This window comes from Barbus barbus, assembly GCF_936440315.1.
Source record: "Barbus barbus genome assembly, chromosome: 27".
In the NCBI taxonomy this organism is placed as follows: Eukaryota; Metazoa; Chordata; class Actinopteri; order Cypriniformes; family Cyprinidae; genus Barbus; species Barbus barbus.
This window is the reverse complement of record NC_136755.1, coordinates 6,115,502-6,129,805: the sequence shown is the minus strand read 5'-3', so window position 1 is coordinate 6,129,805 and position 14,304 is coordinate 6,115,502. Positions and strand designations below refer to the sequence as shown.

The following is a 14,304-nucleotide window of genomic DNA, read 5'->3' as shown; positions in this document are numbered from 1 at the left end:
ATGGAAAAGGAAAGTCAATTCGCAAATAAACATAAGAAATATAAAGTGTGGGACTTTTGCCTTTTTTTTTTACTACTTCTTCATACTTTTTATAACTAGTAAAACTAATGTTTATAAACATCTGAAGTCTATGCAATGTCCTCATTTAGCAAATAAAATGTGGGTGTTTAACCTCTTTGTCCATGCTATCCAGGTCTTCTTTGCAGAGCATGTACAGCGGCATGGATTCAGACATGCTGGGCTGTCGTTCCCTGCGGGAAGGTCCAGGCTGCTCATCATCAGGACTGGATCCTGAAGCCTCATTCGTCTGCTGAGACCCCTGAGCTGACCTGAACAAACACAGAAACAATCAATGGCTCAACATGCACACTCCAGATCAGCGGCAGCTGTAATCAGTCACCGGCTGAAATATGTTTATCAAGCAAAACTGGCTGAGTTTGCTCTGACTGAACACCAAAGCAGGACAGTGGCTCCCCTGGTCTGAGCAACACCTAAAAAAACCAATCGAGAGCAAATCAAACACACACACACACACACACACAGACCAAGGCTGTCCACAGCAGACAGCAAACATTCAATCACATCTCCACTTCGGTCAGAGGAGCCACAACATGATAATTACGATAATTTAGCACAGGGAGATAGATGGTCAGCGCAGACAGCGTCTGAACCGATTAACCTCACTACATGTGCTCCCGCAGTCTGTTTAAACAAAGTATTGAACAAGCATTTTTAATCAATGAGTTCTTAAAAACTAGAATCCAAAATCTGAAATCTGGGTCTGTTTTGACCTGGTAGAATGTAAGCTAATAAAACGGCTTTACCGGTCTTAGATTACAGGGTTTTTTTCAAAAAAAAAAAAAAACAAACTACATTTTATCTGCTCAATAACTTCTCATTAATGAGTGAAATCACAAACATTTCCAAGTTTTGAATGTTACTGTGTAATGTTATTACTACATTTCTGCACTTTCAATAAAAAATAATTGAAATTTAAAAATTTTAAAACTACTGGGCAAAAAACAAAACCAAAAAAAAAAAAAAACACTGATGAAAGAAAAAAATAAATTATTAAATTTAATTTGAATATAACTACATTCAAATCAATGTATTTAATTAAATTTCTTTCAATGTATAACTCCTGACTGCTCAAAAACAGTCCACATTTATGAAACCTTCAAATTTATTTTCTAACGAAACATCACAATTTCTGTAATGTTTTCAAACAAAATAGTGAAAGTTTATGCAGGTAAACTTAATATTTCATTTAAGGCTGTCGCAATTCGCCAATTTTATTTGACTATTTGATTTTAAAAAATCCTCGACTTCATTTTGCTTGCGTCGACTAACCGGCAAAATACCGGAAGTGACGCATTTCACAGACGAGAATCCATAAAACACATTATTAAACTGTTTTCCAAGGCTGCATGATATATTAAACCCATTTAAAACCAGAATTAAGCATAACTGTAAATTCACAAACGCTACGATCTAATTAAATAATTATGCAATGCAGTTCTAATACAGCATATGCACTTTAATTATAGAGTGGGGGAACTGTGACATCACTTTGTTGGCGGATCGGCTGTTAGCACGAAACTGGTTCCCTTGACAAAAAGCCAATAGGATTTTTCCATAGGCTTTTGGATTATCGCAAAAAAATAAGCTCTGTGTTCAATCACAGTTCATGAAACTTACACGTTTTGTCCAAGATAATCTTCACAAAATAATACAATGTTGACGAATTTTGAAGCCTAAATAAAAGCGCCAGAACTAAAAAGCTAAACTTAGGCTATAAACGAACCACCGCGCTCCCGACAACTTTGTCAAACTTGTTCAGTGAAATATTTACTATGTGTATGAATTTTAATCCAAGCTACATGAACCTTTTCATATAAACTGGAATAAATACAAAACTAGAGACAAACTAAAACTAAAATGGGACATCAGTAATAAATAGTATAGAGAATAAATGAAATAATCTTAACTAAAGGACATTTAAAGCACGTATTTCTGTACATTTCGAAATAAAGTGCATTAAAAGTCAAATCCTTGATTAATATGAATATTTGAATTAAAAACATATCCCCGCGTATTTAATCTTTTAAATAGCAGAGTGAGCGAGCTTTTGGATATGGTGAGATTAAACTTATTTTGGTGAACAAAGCACCACATTTCAGCTCTCATTTTGTTAGGGTGGGCACACAATGTTATTTTATCCTTGCGTCCAGGAAATCCTCATTCTGTATGCTTTCTAACAGCTTCATATGGCCGTAAACATTTTATTTTAACATGGCTTTAAGCACTGTGCATCATTAAAGTTTCACTTTCACCAAGTAAAGCCGGTAAATGTGGTGTTTACATGTAATAATCGTAATATGAGTTTACCTTATGGTACGAACCCAGAGTCTCCGCATCAGTAAGAAAGCGATAAAAGGAGCATCTTCCATCCAAAGACTTGTTGCATTTCGGGGCAAAGCAAAAAAAACATTGTCGAACAACAATATAAAATGCTGGGAAACTATTCATTGGTTATTCTAAAATTAATTGAACTACAAATTATACTACAACTGGAAAATACTGTAAATTGATAAACTGTTCGGCGTGATGATGCTAAATGTCTCCGACAGCGCCTGTAGTCCCATTTAGCAACTCGTAAGCAAGTCTTTTTTTAAGAAACGTAACAGCTTAAAAAAATCAGCAGTGTGGTATAACTAGTGTGTTTTATGTCGTAGAATAAAACATGAAAGTATCTTGAGCTTGTGTGAACCACGGACCTTATTTAAGGGATTTAACCAAAATCCCATTCAAAAAACCCACTGACTCTGGGACGATGGAACCGGAAGTGCTCAAATGCTAACTCGCTTCTGGGTTTTCGCCTACAAAGTGACATCATAGTTCCACCACTCTATTTCCATGAGTGTAGGTTACGTACGTGCGTCACACACCAGCTCCGTTCACAGTAGCTCCACAGAAACTTATCATTTACATGTGGAGCGTCTCAAACTCCATCTCTGCATGCTGTTGTGAGTTTGGGTTTATTATAACATTCATCTGGGAACGCAACGTGCACCATTTCATCAGATTTGTGAGGTAAATCCCCCATAAAAACCCTTTCAGTCACTTCTTCTGTAGATGAAGCTAGATCACGAACGTAGATGCATTTAGCAGATCGGGGATCGGCGCATTCACTTCAAAGCGAAAGTAACAATCTTCTGCGTCTTCAGCGGCTCAGATGTCAGGAGTAACTGACAGTCATTATTACATCCAACAACAAAACACCTCAATTGCTTAATCTGAGACATCTCGTCTCCCCCTGCACCGAGTCGACACAGAACTAGGGTTGGGTATCGTTTGAATTTTTATCGATTCCGATTCTTTTCGATTCCAATGTGATTAAATAATATCAAACATTTATCCTGTGTCTCTTTTATACAAACCATAAACTGGACTCTTTAAGAGCCGTTTGTGTGCAAAATAGAGCTGCATGATTCTGGATAAATTGAGTTTGTTTCTTTTTTCCCCAATGGAAGTTGTGGTTCTCTCATGACTCTGAAGAAATAAATATTAGACAGCTAAACAAAATCACATGTAATTTAAGAATGACTCACTCAGGCTGTACTTGTTTCATGACTGGATGAATAAGCGTCCTGGAAATCTCTTGTATGTTTCAAAGACAAATACAATTTAACAGACCCTTTTCACCACCTACTTGCGTTGTAATCGATAAGCTTTCAAAAGGAGATTTACTCTATGTTAATCGCTACCGTACATATCAGAGTTTATATCTGAACTATAAACATGAATGTTTGTAACACAGAAATGATACTGTGTGGTTGAGAAGACTGTGAAGCAGTTTCATTCATACGACAGCTGCTCTCTTCAGGTCAGAAGCAGCACGAATGCAGATTTAAATGTTGAAGTCACACTGGTGTAATCATACGCTGCACGGACGAACCAAGTGATCACAACATTGTGATCGCACACGACAAAGGTTGAGGAATGAAACAGATTAATTATTGTAATTTAGGAATAGAATCACATTGGTGTTTGAATTATGTTCGCGATCTTTAACGATCTATTAAATTAATGTCATGTTGGTGGTGACACCTCTCTTGCAACATGTTTAGCTATCACAGATATTATACTTAGCAAATGTAGCAAAACCTTGGAGCGCTTAGATTAGCGAGCAAGCTCCTGGCAGATCGCTAGGTCACACTGGTCCTCACAGATGAAGAAAAACAAAAAAGTGCATATGAATCGATAGGCGGAATCAAAGTTTTAATTTGACAACAAGTATCCGATTCCTGACCTTAAGTATCCGATTCGATTTTCAATTCCCAAACCTATACAGAACTACGTCATTCTGGAATCTCAGAACCGCCTGATTTGAGAAAGAGGATTTTAAAATAGGGATATAAAAAAAAAAAAAAACACTGGGTGGATTTTTATCATTATAGGATGGATGTGTACACACACTTCCAACACACATTTATGTTCAAACAACTTGTAAAGTGAATTTTGCATCCGATGACCCCTTTAAATAACCATATATTCATGAGCATGAAACTGGGAATAGTCAATAAAGTTTAACTTTAAGAACTATTCAGACATTTTTTCTTTTTGATGAACTTTCCACATCTAGTTATCCGTCTAATTTAACTTAAACAACTTCAAAGTTTCAAAAAGGACACATATCACCACAGAAGTCTCATTAAAGTCTGTATAACTCAAAGTGCTATAATCCGTCTATCACCCATTAATTGCAATAAGCTTTGTGCTTTGTTACTTTTGAAATAAAGTCTCAAATTTCATATTCTGTCCAAATTTATAACAAAATTCAAACAATAATCATTTTGATGCTCTTTAATGTGATGTGGCAGATTGCATTGCATCACTACTAAGTAAGTAACCCAGCTGACATTGGGTGCTATAGCTTAATTTTTTATAATGTATGTCCTGTAATGATCCGCCACCTGCAGCATCATCACATGCGATATAGACAACTAGCTGGGACTCCTTTTTTATGTTTACAGATGTGACAATGACGCAGAATGCCTGCATGCTCATATTTCTCACAGTGCCTAGCAGTACCACTCAAATTAGAAAACATTACAAGCTTCCTGTTAATTGGGCTAAAGTAAGGAGATAGTTTTGAACACTGGCTGGTTATGTACTTGCTCAAAAATTGATCTTGGATCATTTTTAACCAAAAACGTTTTTAAAAAACTAAACGTAAATATAAAATTCATAAAAATCACAAATAAATAAATTGAAATGTGTAAATTATGTGCAAGTAGAAACCAGTGGCAGGGTAAAGTAAAATCGGAGCTAATCTGAACATGAATGAAAGAATGACCCTGCAAAACTCTTTTTTTATGTGGAACACCAAAAATACCAATCACTACTCTTTTACAAACATTTAAAATTAATTGTGTATGGAGCTCAGCACTAAAAAAAAGCATCATTAACATATCATTAATGGTCTATATACAACTCCCGTTATATTCCAAGCCTTCTGAAGTCATATATATATATATTTTCCGAAGTTCTGTTATACTAAAATAAGTGGGCAGGATATTCTTTAAAAGTTTTCCTTCTGTACTCCACTGCAGAGAGTAAGTCATAGAGGAACAACCTATGAGTAAATAATGACTGTTCCTAAGGTGAACTATTTCTTTTCTAATTTATTTCTCTCCTCATCAGATGCTGACACAGGAGGTTCCTCACATTCGTTCAGCATTTACAGGCTTGTTTTTATTATTCCCTTGTCACAGCAATGGCCAAAGGTGCTGATGAAATTTGCTAATAATTTCTGTTTCACAATCTCAGAGCTGCCAAGGCGCAATGCTTTATTTCTCGCAGATTTTATTTAGAGTTTAGAGATTAATGTGAAATAGACTCCATGAGAAATTCAATATGAGCCAGGAAAGAAAAGGCAAGCACAGCATACGGGCTACAGACCGCTTAAACGCCATCAGGGAAGTTCTTACCAACCAGGCACATTTCCCACTGGACTTTCATACAGACGCCTAATAAATATAGAATCAAACATTATATAACACAACATTACATTACCTTGCTCTTAAGAAATAAAGAATGTTATGCATTGTGCAGAATCTGCAAAAAAAGACCCGTAAGATGTATTCATGATTCTGATACAACCTTGAGTTCATTACTGTATCAGATATTCAGTGACTGGATTTGATGAACATCAGTATGAACTGTGCCAAACAAACATAAATGCACAAAACATATGAAGTACCTGGACAGATCTCCCTTGGCCGACATGGATGATCCATGCGAGTGCAGATAAGAGGGAGGACGGGAGGCCTGAGGACCCCGGCGGATAAGTTTGCCAGTGACCGGGTCATACGTCCGCATTTCTGGTGCTGGCAGGGGCTTCTGCTGGACAGGAGGGGCCTGGAACAAAGGCTTCGGAGCGGACCCAGGGATGTCTGGAAACATGGCAGGACTATTGCTCCTACAATTAAAAAGACGTTATATTTAACCTCTAATCTTACAAATAAACCCTCCTAAGCTTAAAAAAAAAAAAACAGTTTGTGATAATTCTTACATTTACTTTTCGGGTCCAAAATGACCCCCACCAGTTGGAGGTGGGGACGAGTGAAGCACTGTATAGTAGCAATAAAACTAGACACTTCTTTAGGAATTTTAGTAGGGAGGTAACGATTCATTCAACTCACGAAGCGATACACTTCACGATACTAATTTCACGATACGATTTTCCCACAATTTTTTTAACAAAATGAGATTTAAGACAAATTCTAAATGAAAAGGTGTCCTTTGATTATTTCTCAGACAAAATGCTATACATTTCTTTGTAAACTTGAAATGTGTTAAATAACAATACTAAATTGAAATTTTAAAACAAATCCCAAATCAAATAAATAAATACTACTACTAAAATAAACCTCTTCATATAAGCAAACAAACTATACTATATAAAACATCTGAACGAAACAAAAACAGCAGACGGGCTGAATGAAAACGCAAATTCACTCTCTGACAGCAGGTGGCGCTTATGAAACAGCAGAAATAAAGAACATAAGCGCATAATAGGCACCGTAAAGGTTGGTTCACACTAAAAACAATAAATCAATAACAATAATAGACCCACACCAACAGATGATACTGTTCTGTTTATAACAACACTTTAAATGCTCAGTGGATTCTGATTGGTGTTGATCAGATGGAAAAAAATTGTTCTGAAAGTGACTCCAGTGATATCATTCCTTAGTGTTATCATTATCTATGGTGTATGCTAGGTGTGGGGGCGATATGGCTAAAATATATATTAAAAAAAAATTCAGGAATCTCGTGTAACGTTTCATGATTTTTTTTGTCATGTTGGTTTTACTATTTTGCAAGTTGTCTGAGCAGTACAGCCAAAATAATTTCCCTATTTTAAAACCAAATCCTTTCAAGGTAACAAAATATAAAATAAAAAAAGAATGGCAGATATTTAAGCTAAAGTGGGCGAAGATAAAAATCTTTGTCATTACTCTATCTTTGTTATTAGAAAATAAGAACAAAGATACACATTACAAATACACAAAATAAAACAAACAGTGCTTTATTTTTCAGGTTCAGTAGGTGTATTTAGCAGTAACAAGTTCTCTTTGTGTTTTGTTGTTTTATTAACATTAAAAGAATAGTTCACAAAAAAAAAAAAAAAAAAAATTCTGTCATCTGTTTGGCGATTCTGTCATAGTGTTTTATTTTTAGACCATTTTGTCACTCAAAAGTTGTTTTAAACCTGAATTAGTTTCTTTCTTCTGTTGAACATAAAAGGTATTTTGAAGAAAGTGAGTAACCAAACAGTTGCTGGTCCCCAGTGACTTCCATAGGATTTTTTCCCCACAATATCAAAGTCAATGTGGACCAGCAACTGTTTGGTTACCCATATTCTTCAAAATATGCTTTTTTGTGTTTAGCACAAATAAAAAAAATCAATACAGGTTTGGAACAACGTGAGTAAATTTTATTATTTTGGTGTCAACTATCCCTTTAATGACAATTGGCAGCATGTTTAGTAATGTCGCTTTAAGACCTGCAAGCATCCGTTTCTCTCTCTACTGTTTACTTGTGAACCTCAGAACAGCATGCAAATTAAATATTTAACATGCAAGGCTTTAAAGCACATGCAAGTAATGTACTTTTGTGATTGCGAAAAAGTGCAGTGTCTCGTGAGTGTAACAAAGGTAACAAAGGTAGTTAATTTCAATAGTATAGTTAGTTATGTGCTATAAAGCCTTCTGAAGCCAAAGGATAACTTACATAACTTACAAATGATAACTGAGACTGAAAATCTTGCATGAGTCAGTGCTGGACACAGTTCACTTTCCTTTAACAATCTGCTAGGCATCTCCTTTTGTGTTCCACAGAGGAAAGTCATGTGCTTTTGGAACAAAATCTCATGTTTGGGTAACTCATTAATCTAATAATTCTTTAATACTGCAGGAGTCAGTACAAGCTGAAAGATTTCTTGCCAAGGTTGTGTCATATTCGATTCATGAGTGTTGCAGTTCAGCGAGTGAAAAGCACAATGAAAAGTACAACAGTCACGACAGAAAATACCGACAAAACAGAATGTTGTTTTTACAATCTGTATGCTGAAAGGCACAAGTAAACTTAAAGGATAAAGAAAAGCAGAACAGACAGACAGAAGAGAAGAGAAAGAGAGACTGTGAGAGATAAATACCTGTGTGATTTGTTACAGTCCTCTTTGAGAGGAAAGAGTTGCTCCTCGACTCGCTCCCAGCGCTCCAAACAGGCCCACAACCATTCAGGATTCACCACATGGAGATGTTTACAGCCCTGAGATTGACGAACTTTCTCGGTACCTGACGGAAACATGCATACATAAAAACAACCGAGATAAACAACACCACACTTTCCATGTGTACACTTCTGCCCAGTGTTTCTCACTCCACTATCAGTAGCAAGGAAATGTAGTCAGAGGAAAAAAAAAAAACCTGTTTACCACCAAATGCAAAATGCCAAGACACTAGGGCTGGGCGATATGGTCTAAAAAAAAAAATAATCCCTGATTTTTTCACAAAAAATCAGATTTACGATTTAAATCGATTTTTTTCCCCCCTACTTAAAATCAATCTGCAGATGACAAAGAAATTGTTCAAAACAAGTTACGGAGTGTCTATTTACATTAAGCGCAAATAAACTGCCTTGTTGGCAAAGGCTATTTACACCAACTCCGCCCACCAACGTGCGATTGAGTTAGTCAACAAAAAGACGCCCATATAGCATCAATTTCAGTGGCGTAGATGGTAAGGCGCATGCTTTTTGATGCGATCGACCTGAGATCGAGCCCGCCTTTTACCAAACTTTTTTCTCCCTTTTCAAATCTCATATCGCATCGGAAAAGCATTTATTTTCAATAAAAATTAAGGAAATAATCAAAAAGTTGAAAATAAAAGTATCTGGTAGGGTTAGGGAGGGCTTTATTGTCCCAATACGGTGGCATCCATTTACTTTTACTTACTTTACTTTTGTCATTTAGCAGACGCTTTTGTCCAAAGCGACTTACAAATAAGAAAAAGTAACTAAAACTAAAAGTTACAACTCTATAAATACTATAACCCACATATTTAAGAAAGTAAAGAAATTAAATAAAATTGACATGCATAAAACAACATTTCAATAATAAACATATAAATGAATAAACTCAAATAAAAAGCGATACTTCTATCCCTTGCCGGTGTCCCTGCCCGGTGGAGTCGCACGGTAGAGTTGATGGTCTTTACACTCTTTACTTTTTACTTTTGTCATTTAGCAGACATAAGACATTTAATAATTTGAATTAAGTAAAATTTATTTACATAGCACCTTTCACAGACAAGGAGTCACAAAGTGCTTTACAACACTATCAGTAAAACAAATCAAACATACATTCAATAAAAAAATCTAATAAAAACATAAAAATAAAACAAATTAGAGACCGAATATCTCAGAAATTTAATAACAGCCAAACCGTACTGTTAATTAAAAGCTTGTCCAAAGAGGTGCGTCTTTAGGTGTCTTTTAAAAGAGTGTTAGAGGGAGAGAGTTCCAGAGCCTTGGAGCCACAGCACAAAAAGCACGTCTTAAGACATGTTCTAGTAATAGCTAGAAGGTGCAGGTCAGAAGACCTTAAAGACCGACCAGGAGAATGTGCATATAATGTCTTATAATAATTAAAACTATCATTTACACTCAATACGTTATTATTGCGTACGGTTTTATAATGTACTACAATACTGAGGTGCAGATAATTGCCACTATTTGCCATAAATAGCCTAGCATAAATAGCAGAAAATCTAGCTATTTTAACAGTGTAAATAGAATCCATCGCTATTTGCACTTAGTGTAAATAGTATCTATTGCTAAAAAAATAAAACTACCGGTTTACTCCCAAAAAGTTAATAAACAGCTTATTAAGATACAGTAAGACTCTGAAAAGAAAGAAGCGTTACATAAATATTTTAATGTGCGTGAATAAATCCAACCACCCCTATATATTTAAGTTTCACTTTTCATGATCTGTGACCGACAGAAAAGCGGCAGGGATTTAAATCTTTAACAAGACTCAAACTGACACAGGCAGAGTGAAAGACTGGATTTTTCCAATCAGGTAGGGTACAAGTGATTTCAAAACATTTCAGTCGGTTTATATATATCATATATATTATTCACCTCGTATAAGATGCGTTTGGTTGAGTTACGCTGCAGTAAAGTGCGCGTCATTGTAGTAGGCTACTACGGTGATTATTTTGTCAGCGTGCAGTGCCAGCAAGATGAACAACAAAGCAGAATATTAATTACTACTGGGACTGTCATATGCATACAATTATAAGGAGAACACTATTATAATAAAATGCTGTGAATTTTTAGAGTTTAGTTGCCGTGTTTCTGCACGTTGTTGCGTGAAGAACGAGTCCACAAAATGAGTTCATTCAGAGCCAAGCAGACGTTCCCTTCTGCATTCGGGGCATTTTGTGCAGATAGCCTATAAGTCATAATATTAACTAGGGGTGTTCTTGACTAAGGATTTTCGTAGTCGAATCGGAAATGTCGAATCTTGCCGATAGTCAACTGATAGTCGAATCATATGTTTGGGGGCGGGGCAAAATACATTACCAAGAGTCAAGTCAGATATTCGACAGTCATCACTGATGTTAACACACAGGGAAAATGTGTACGGACGCCTCGCAGATACAAACGGGGTAAGAGGTAATCATCGTGGTACTACAATGAAGCGCTTTACTGCAGTGCAACTCAACCAAATTCATCTTATACAAGATAAAGAATATATACGCTATATATATATAAACAGACCAAGATGTTTTGAAATCACTTGTACCCTACCTGATGAAAAAATGCAGTCTTTCACTCTGCCTGTGTCAGTTTGAGTCTCACTAAAGTTTAAATCCCTGCCGCCAAGATGCTCCTCTGACGGTCACGGATTATGGAAAGTGAAACTTAAATCTATAGGGGTGGTTGGATTTATTCACGTACGTTAAAATATTTATTTAAAAGCTTCTTTCTTTTCAGATTCTTATTTACAGCAATTTCATAATAGGCTTTCAATTAACTTATTGGGAGAAAACCGGTAGTTCTATGTGAAATCAGACATTTGAGCACCCCCATATTGCCAAAATAGCATGATCATAACACCCCGCGAATATTTCAAGTTCAAGTTGAGCTTTATTGTCATTCCGCTACATGTGGGGACATACAGTGGAACGAAATGTCGTGTCTCGCAGGACCACGGTGCTACATAAATACAGTCATACAACAATGAAGTAAAAAACACTATAAACCTATACACAACTAACAGATTTAACTATAAGTGTACTATATATAAGTATTTACCCTATACAAACTAAAAGAATAAAGGATAAAAAATACAAACTATACGAATGCTTCACAAATACTGTACATGTGCAAAGAGACATTTGAGTCAGCAGCTGGTTGGGGAACAGTGCAGGATGAGCGAGAAGGAGTGGAATGCACTGCTTTATAGATTAGTTTTAAAATCAATACGTGATTGAACCGGGAGCCAATTAAGTTGCTGGAGAACTGGGGTAATATGATGGCGTGCAGATGTATAAGTCAAAGCTCGCGCAGCTGAGTTTGCAATCTTTTAACAGAACTTGCCGTTAAACCCCCAAAGAGAGAATTACAATAATCGAGCCGTGATGTGATGAAGGCATGAATAAGCCGCTCCGCATCAGGCCTGGAAAGAAAGGGTCTAATGTGAGAAATGTTACGAAGAAAAAGCAACCTTAGTTATGTTTTTGAAATGAGAATTAAAAGTCAGCTGAGCATCGAAAATCATGCCTAAATTACGCATCTGGGCAGAAGGAGATATTTGAGTTTTGTCAACTGAAAGTTTAAATTGCTGCACTTATTAACATTAGATGGAGTGCCGATTATTAATTTCAGATTTAGAACTATTTAGCTTTAAAAAGATGTTTCATCTAGGGGTGTCCCCGACTAAGGGATTTCAGTCGAATCGGAATTTTTGAATCTTGCCGATAGTCGACTGAGTTGAATCATATGTTTGGAGGCGGGGCAAAATACATTACCAAGAGTCAAGTCAGACATTCAACAGTCATAATAAATTATGCTAACACAGGGAAAATGTGTAACGGACACCTCACATATACATAAATGTTTTATGTTTTGATTAAAAGATGTTAATATTAAACGTCAGCGAACCCCTAAGAATTCACAACATTTTGTACAACAGTGCTCTCATTATAACCTTATATATATGACAGTTATTAATGTTCTGCGTTTCTGTTTTGAGCTGCGCGCGCTGAAGATTACCAGTAGAACGAAGCATTTTAATCAGTGGGATTTAACTCATCATTTATCTCATATAGAATACTCTTCGTTATTTATACAACATAACGTTAATATTAGGGGTGCCCCCAAATAGTTGACGATTCGATGCTTCGATAGGAGCATACTGATTCGACTCCCAATCTCACAATCAAATTTATGGAGCAGATAAAATACATATTTATTAATCAATTATCATTTTGACTTAATTTTTCTTTATCTAAAGGCTGAAATGTGAGGTTTACCTTTTTATGAAACTTTTTCAAAACTTTATTTGAACATTCACATTAAATATTTGAACATGCTTTTACACTGTTGTCATTTAAAATCCGAACATTTGATTTGATTTGATTAACTTTATTAATCCCAAAGGGAAATTCACATGTCACATCATTGGTAATGTTATTGTTTTAGTGATTATGCAAACAAAAAGCTATTTTATTTGTTTTCTTTTTAAACATCTCCCGCACATTTTAACAATACTGTGATAATACTGATAACCGTGATCATTTTAGTCACTATAATCGTGATAAGAAATTTTCATACCGTTACATCCCTACTCAGGAGATTAGTCTTTGAGTCTGTATAAACATCAACAAGCTGAAAAATAAAAAGTTTTTTTTTTATATAATGTAATCTTGTTAAAATTGATTTCATAAAATTGTTATCGAAAAAAAAAATCGTTTAGGAACCAGTATCGGTATTGAAAATTTGTAACGATAACCAACCCTAACGGCAAGTAGACGATGCTAAATACAGGTGTGAACGGAACTAAAATGTTTTAAGCTAGTCCAATTTTGACCACTTCCAGAAGTAATCGAAAATGCCTTCGACCTGACTGCATTCAAACAGCCACTAAAGTCCACCTACTCTCCACTGACTGAGCTAATTCTTAAACATTAAACAAAGGTTACACTTTATTTTAAGATGTCCTTGCTACACTGTAATTATACATTTATGTACAGAGTAATATTAATGAACTACATGAACTTACTATTTGGTTAGGATTAGGGTTTGGCTTAGGGTAATTTGCATGTAATTACGCATAAATTATTGTTATTATAACATGTAGTTCATTAATATTACTCTGTACATAAATGTATAATTACACTGTAACAAGGACACCTTAAAATAAAGTGTAACCTTAAATTTAAATTCAATTACAATGGATTTCTGTGTGTGATCCATTAAAAATAAATCTTTTCAGTGGTTTAGTTTTGTATGCACATATACAACAGGAGAAATCTGAATAAAATGACATATAATAGCAACAAAACTAAATAGGCGGACCCAAAATAGGTTTCAGTTAAATAATTAATAAATTAGCAAAACAAAAGAAAAAAAAAAAAGTGTTTCGTTTAATTTTTCCAAAAGTTTAGGGGAAGTGCATCCTGTTTGCGTTCTTTATTTTACAAAAGGCATACTTTTGTTTTG

The 14,304-nt window shown here is 35.4% G+C and overlaps 1 protein-coding gene across 2 annotated transcripts in view; it reads right to left on the bottom strand.

Annotated features, from left to right (window-relative positions):
• Nucleotides 1-14,304, bottom strand: part of LOC306847405 (RNA polymerase II subunit A C-terminal domain phosphatase-like) — a 119,453-nt gene that overhangs the window by 71,625 nt on the left and 33,524 nt on the right. For both annotated transcript variants that reach the window (XM_079381333.1, XM_079381334.1), the window contains exons 9-11: nt 8,726-8,867; nt 6,266-6,484; nt 173-329 (exon numbers count right to left, since the gene is read on the bottom strand). In XM_079381333.1, coding sequence (XP_079237459.1) covers nt 173-329; nt 6,266-6,484; nt 8,726-8,867 — 518 coding nt within the window. The remainder of the gene's footprint in view (nt 1-172; nt 330-6,265; nt 6,485-8,725; nt 8,868-14,304) is intronic.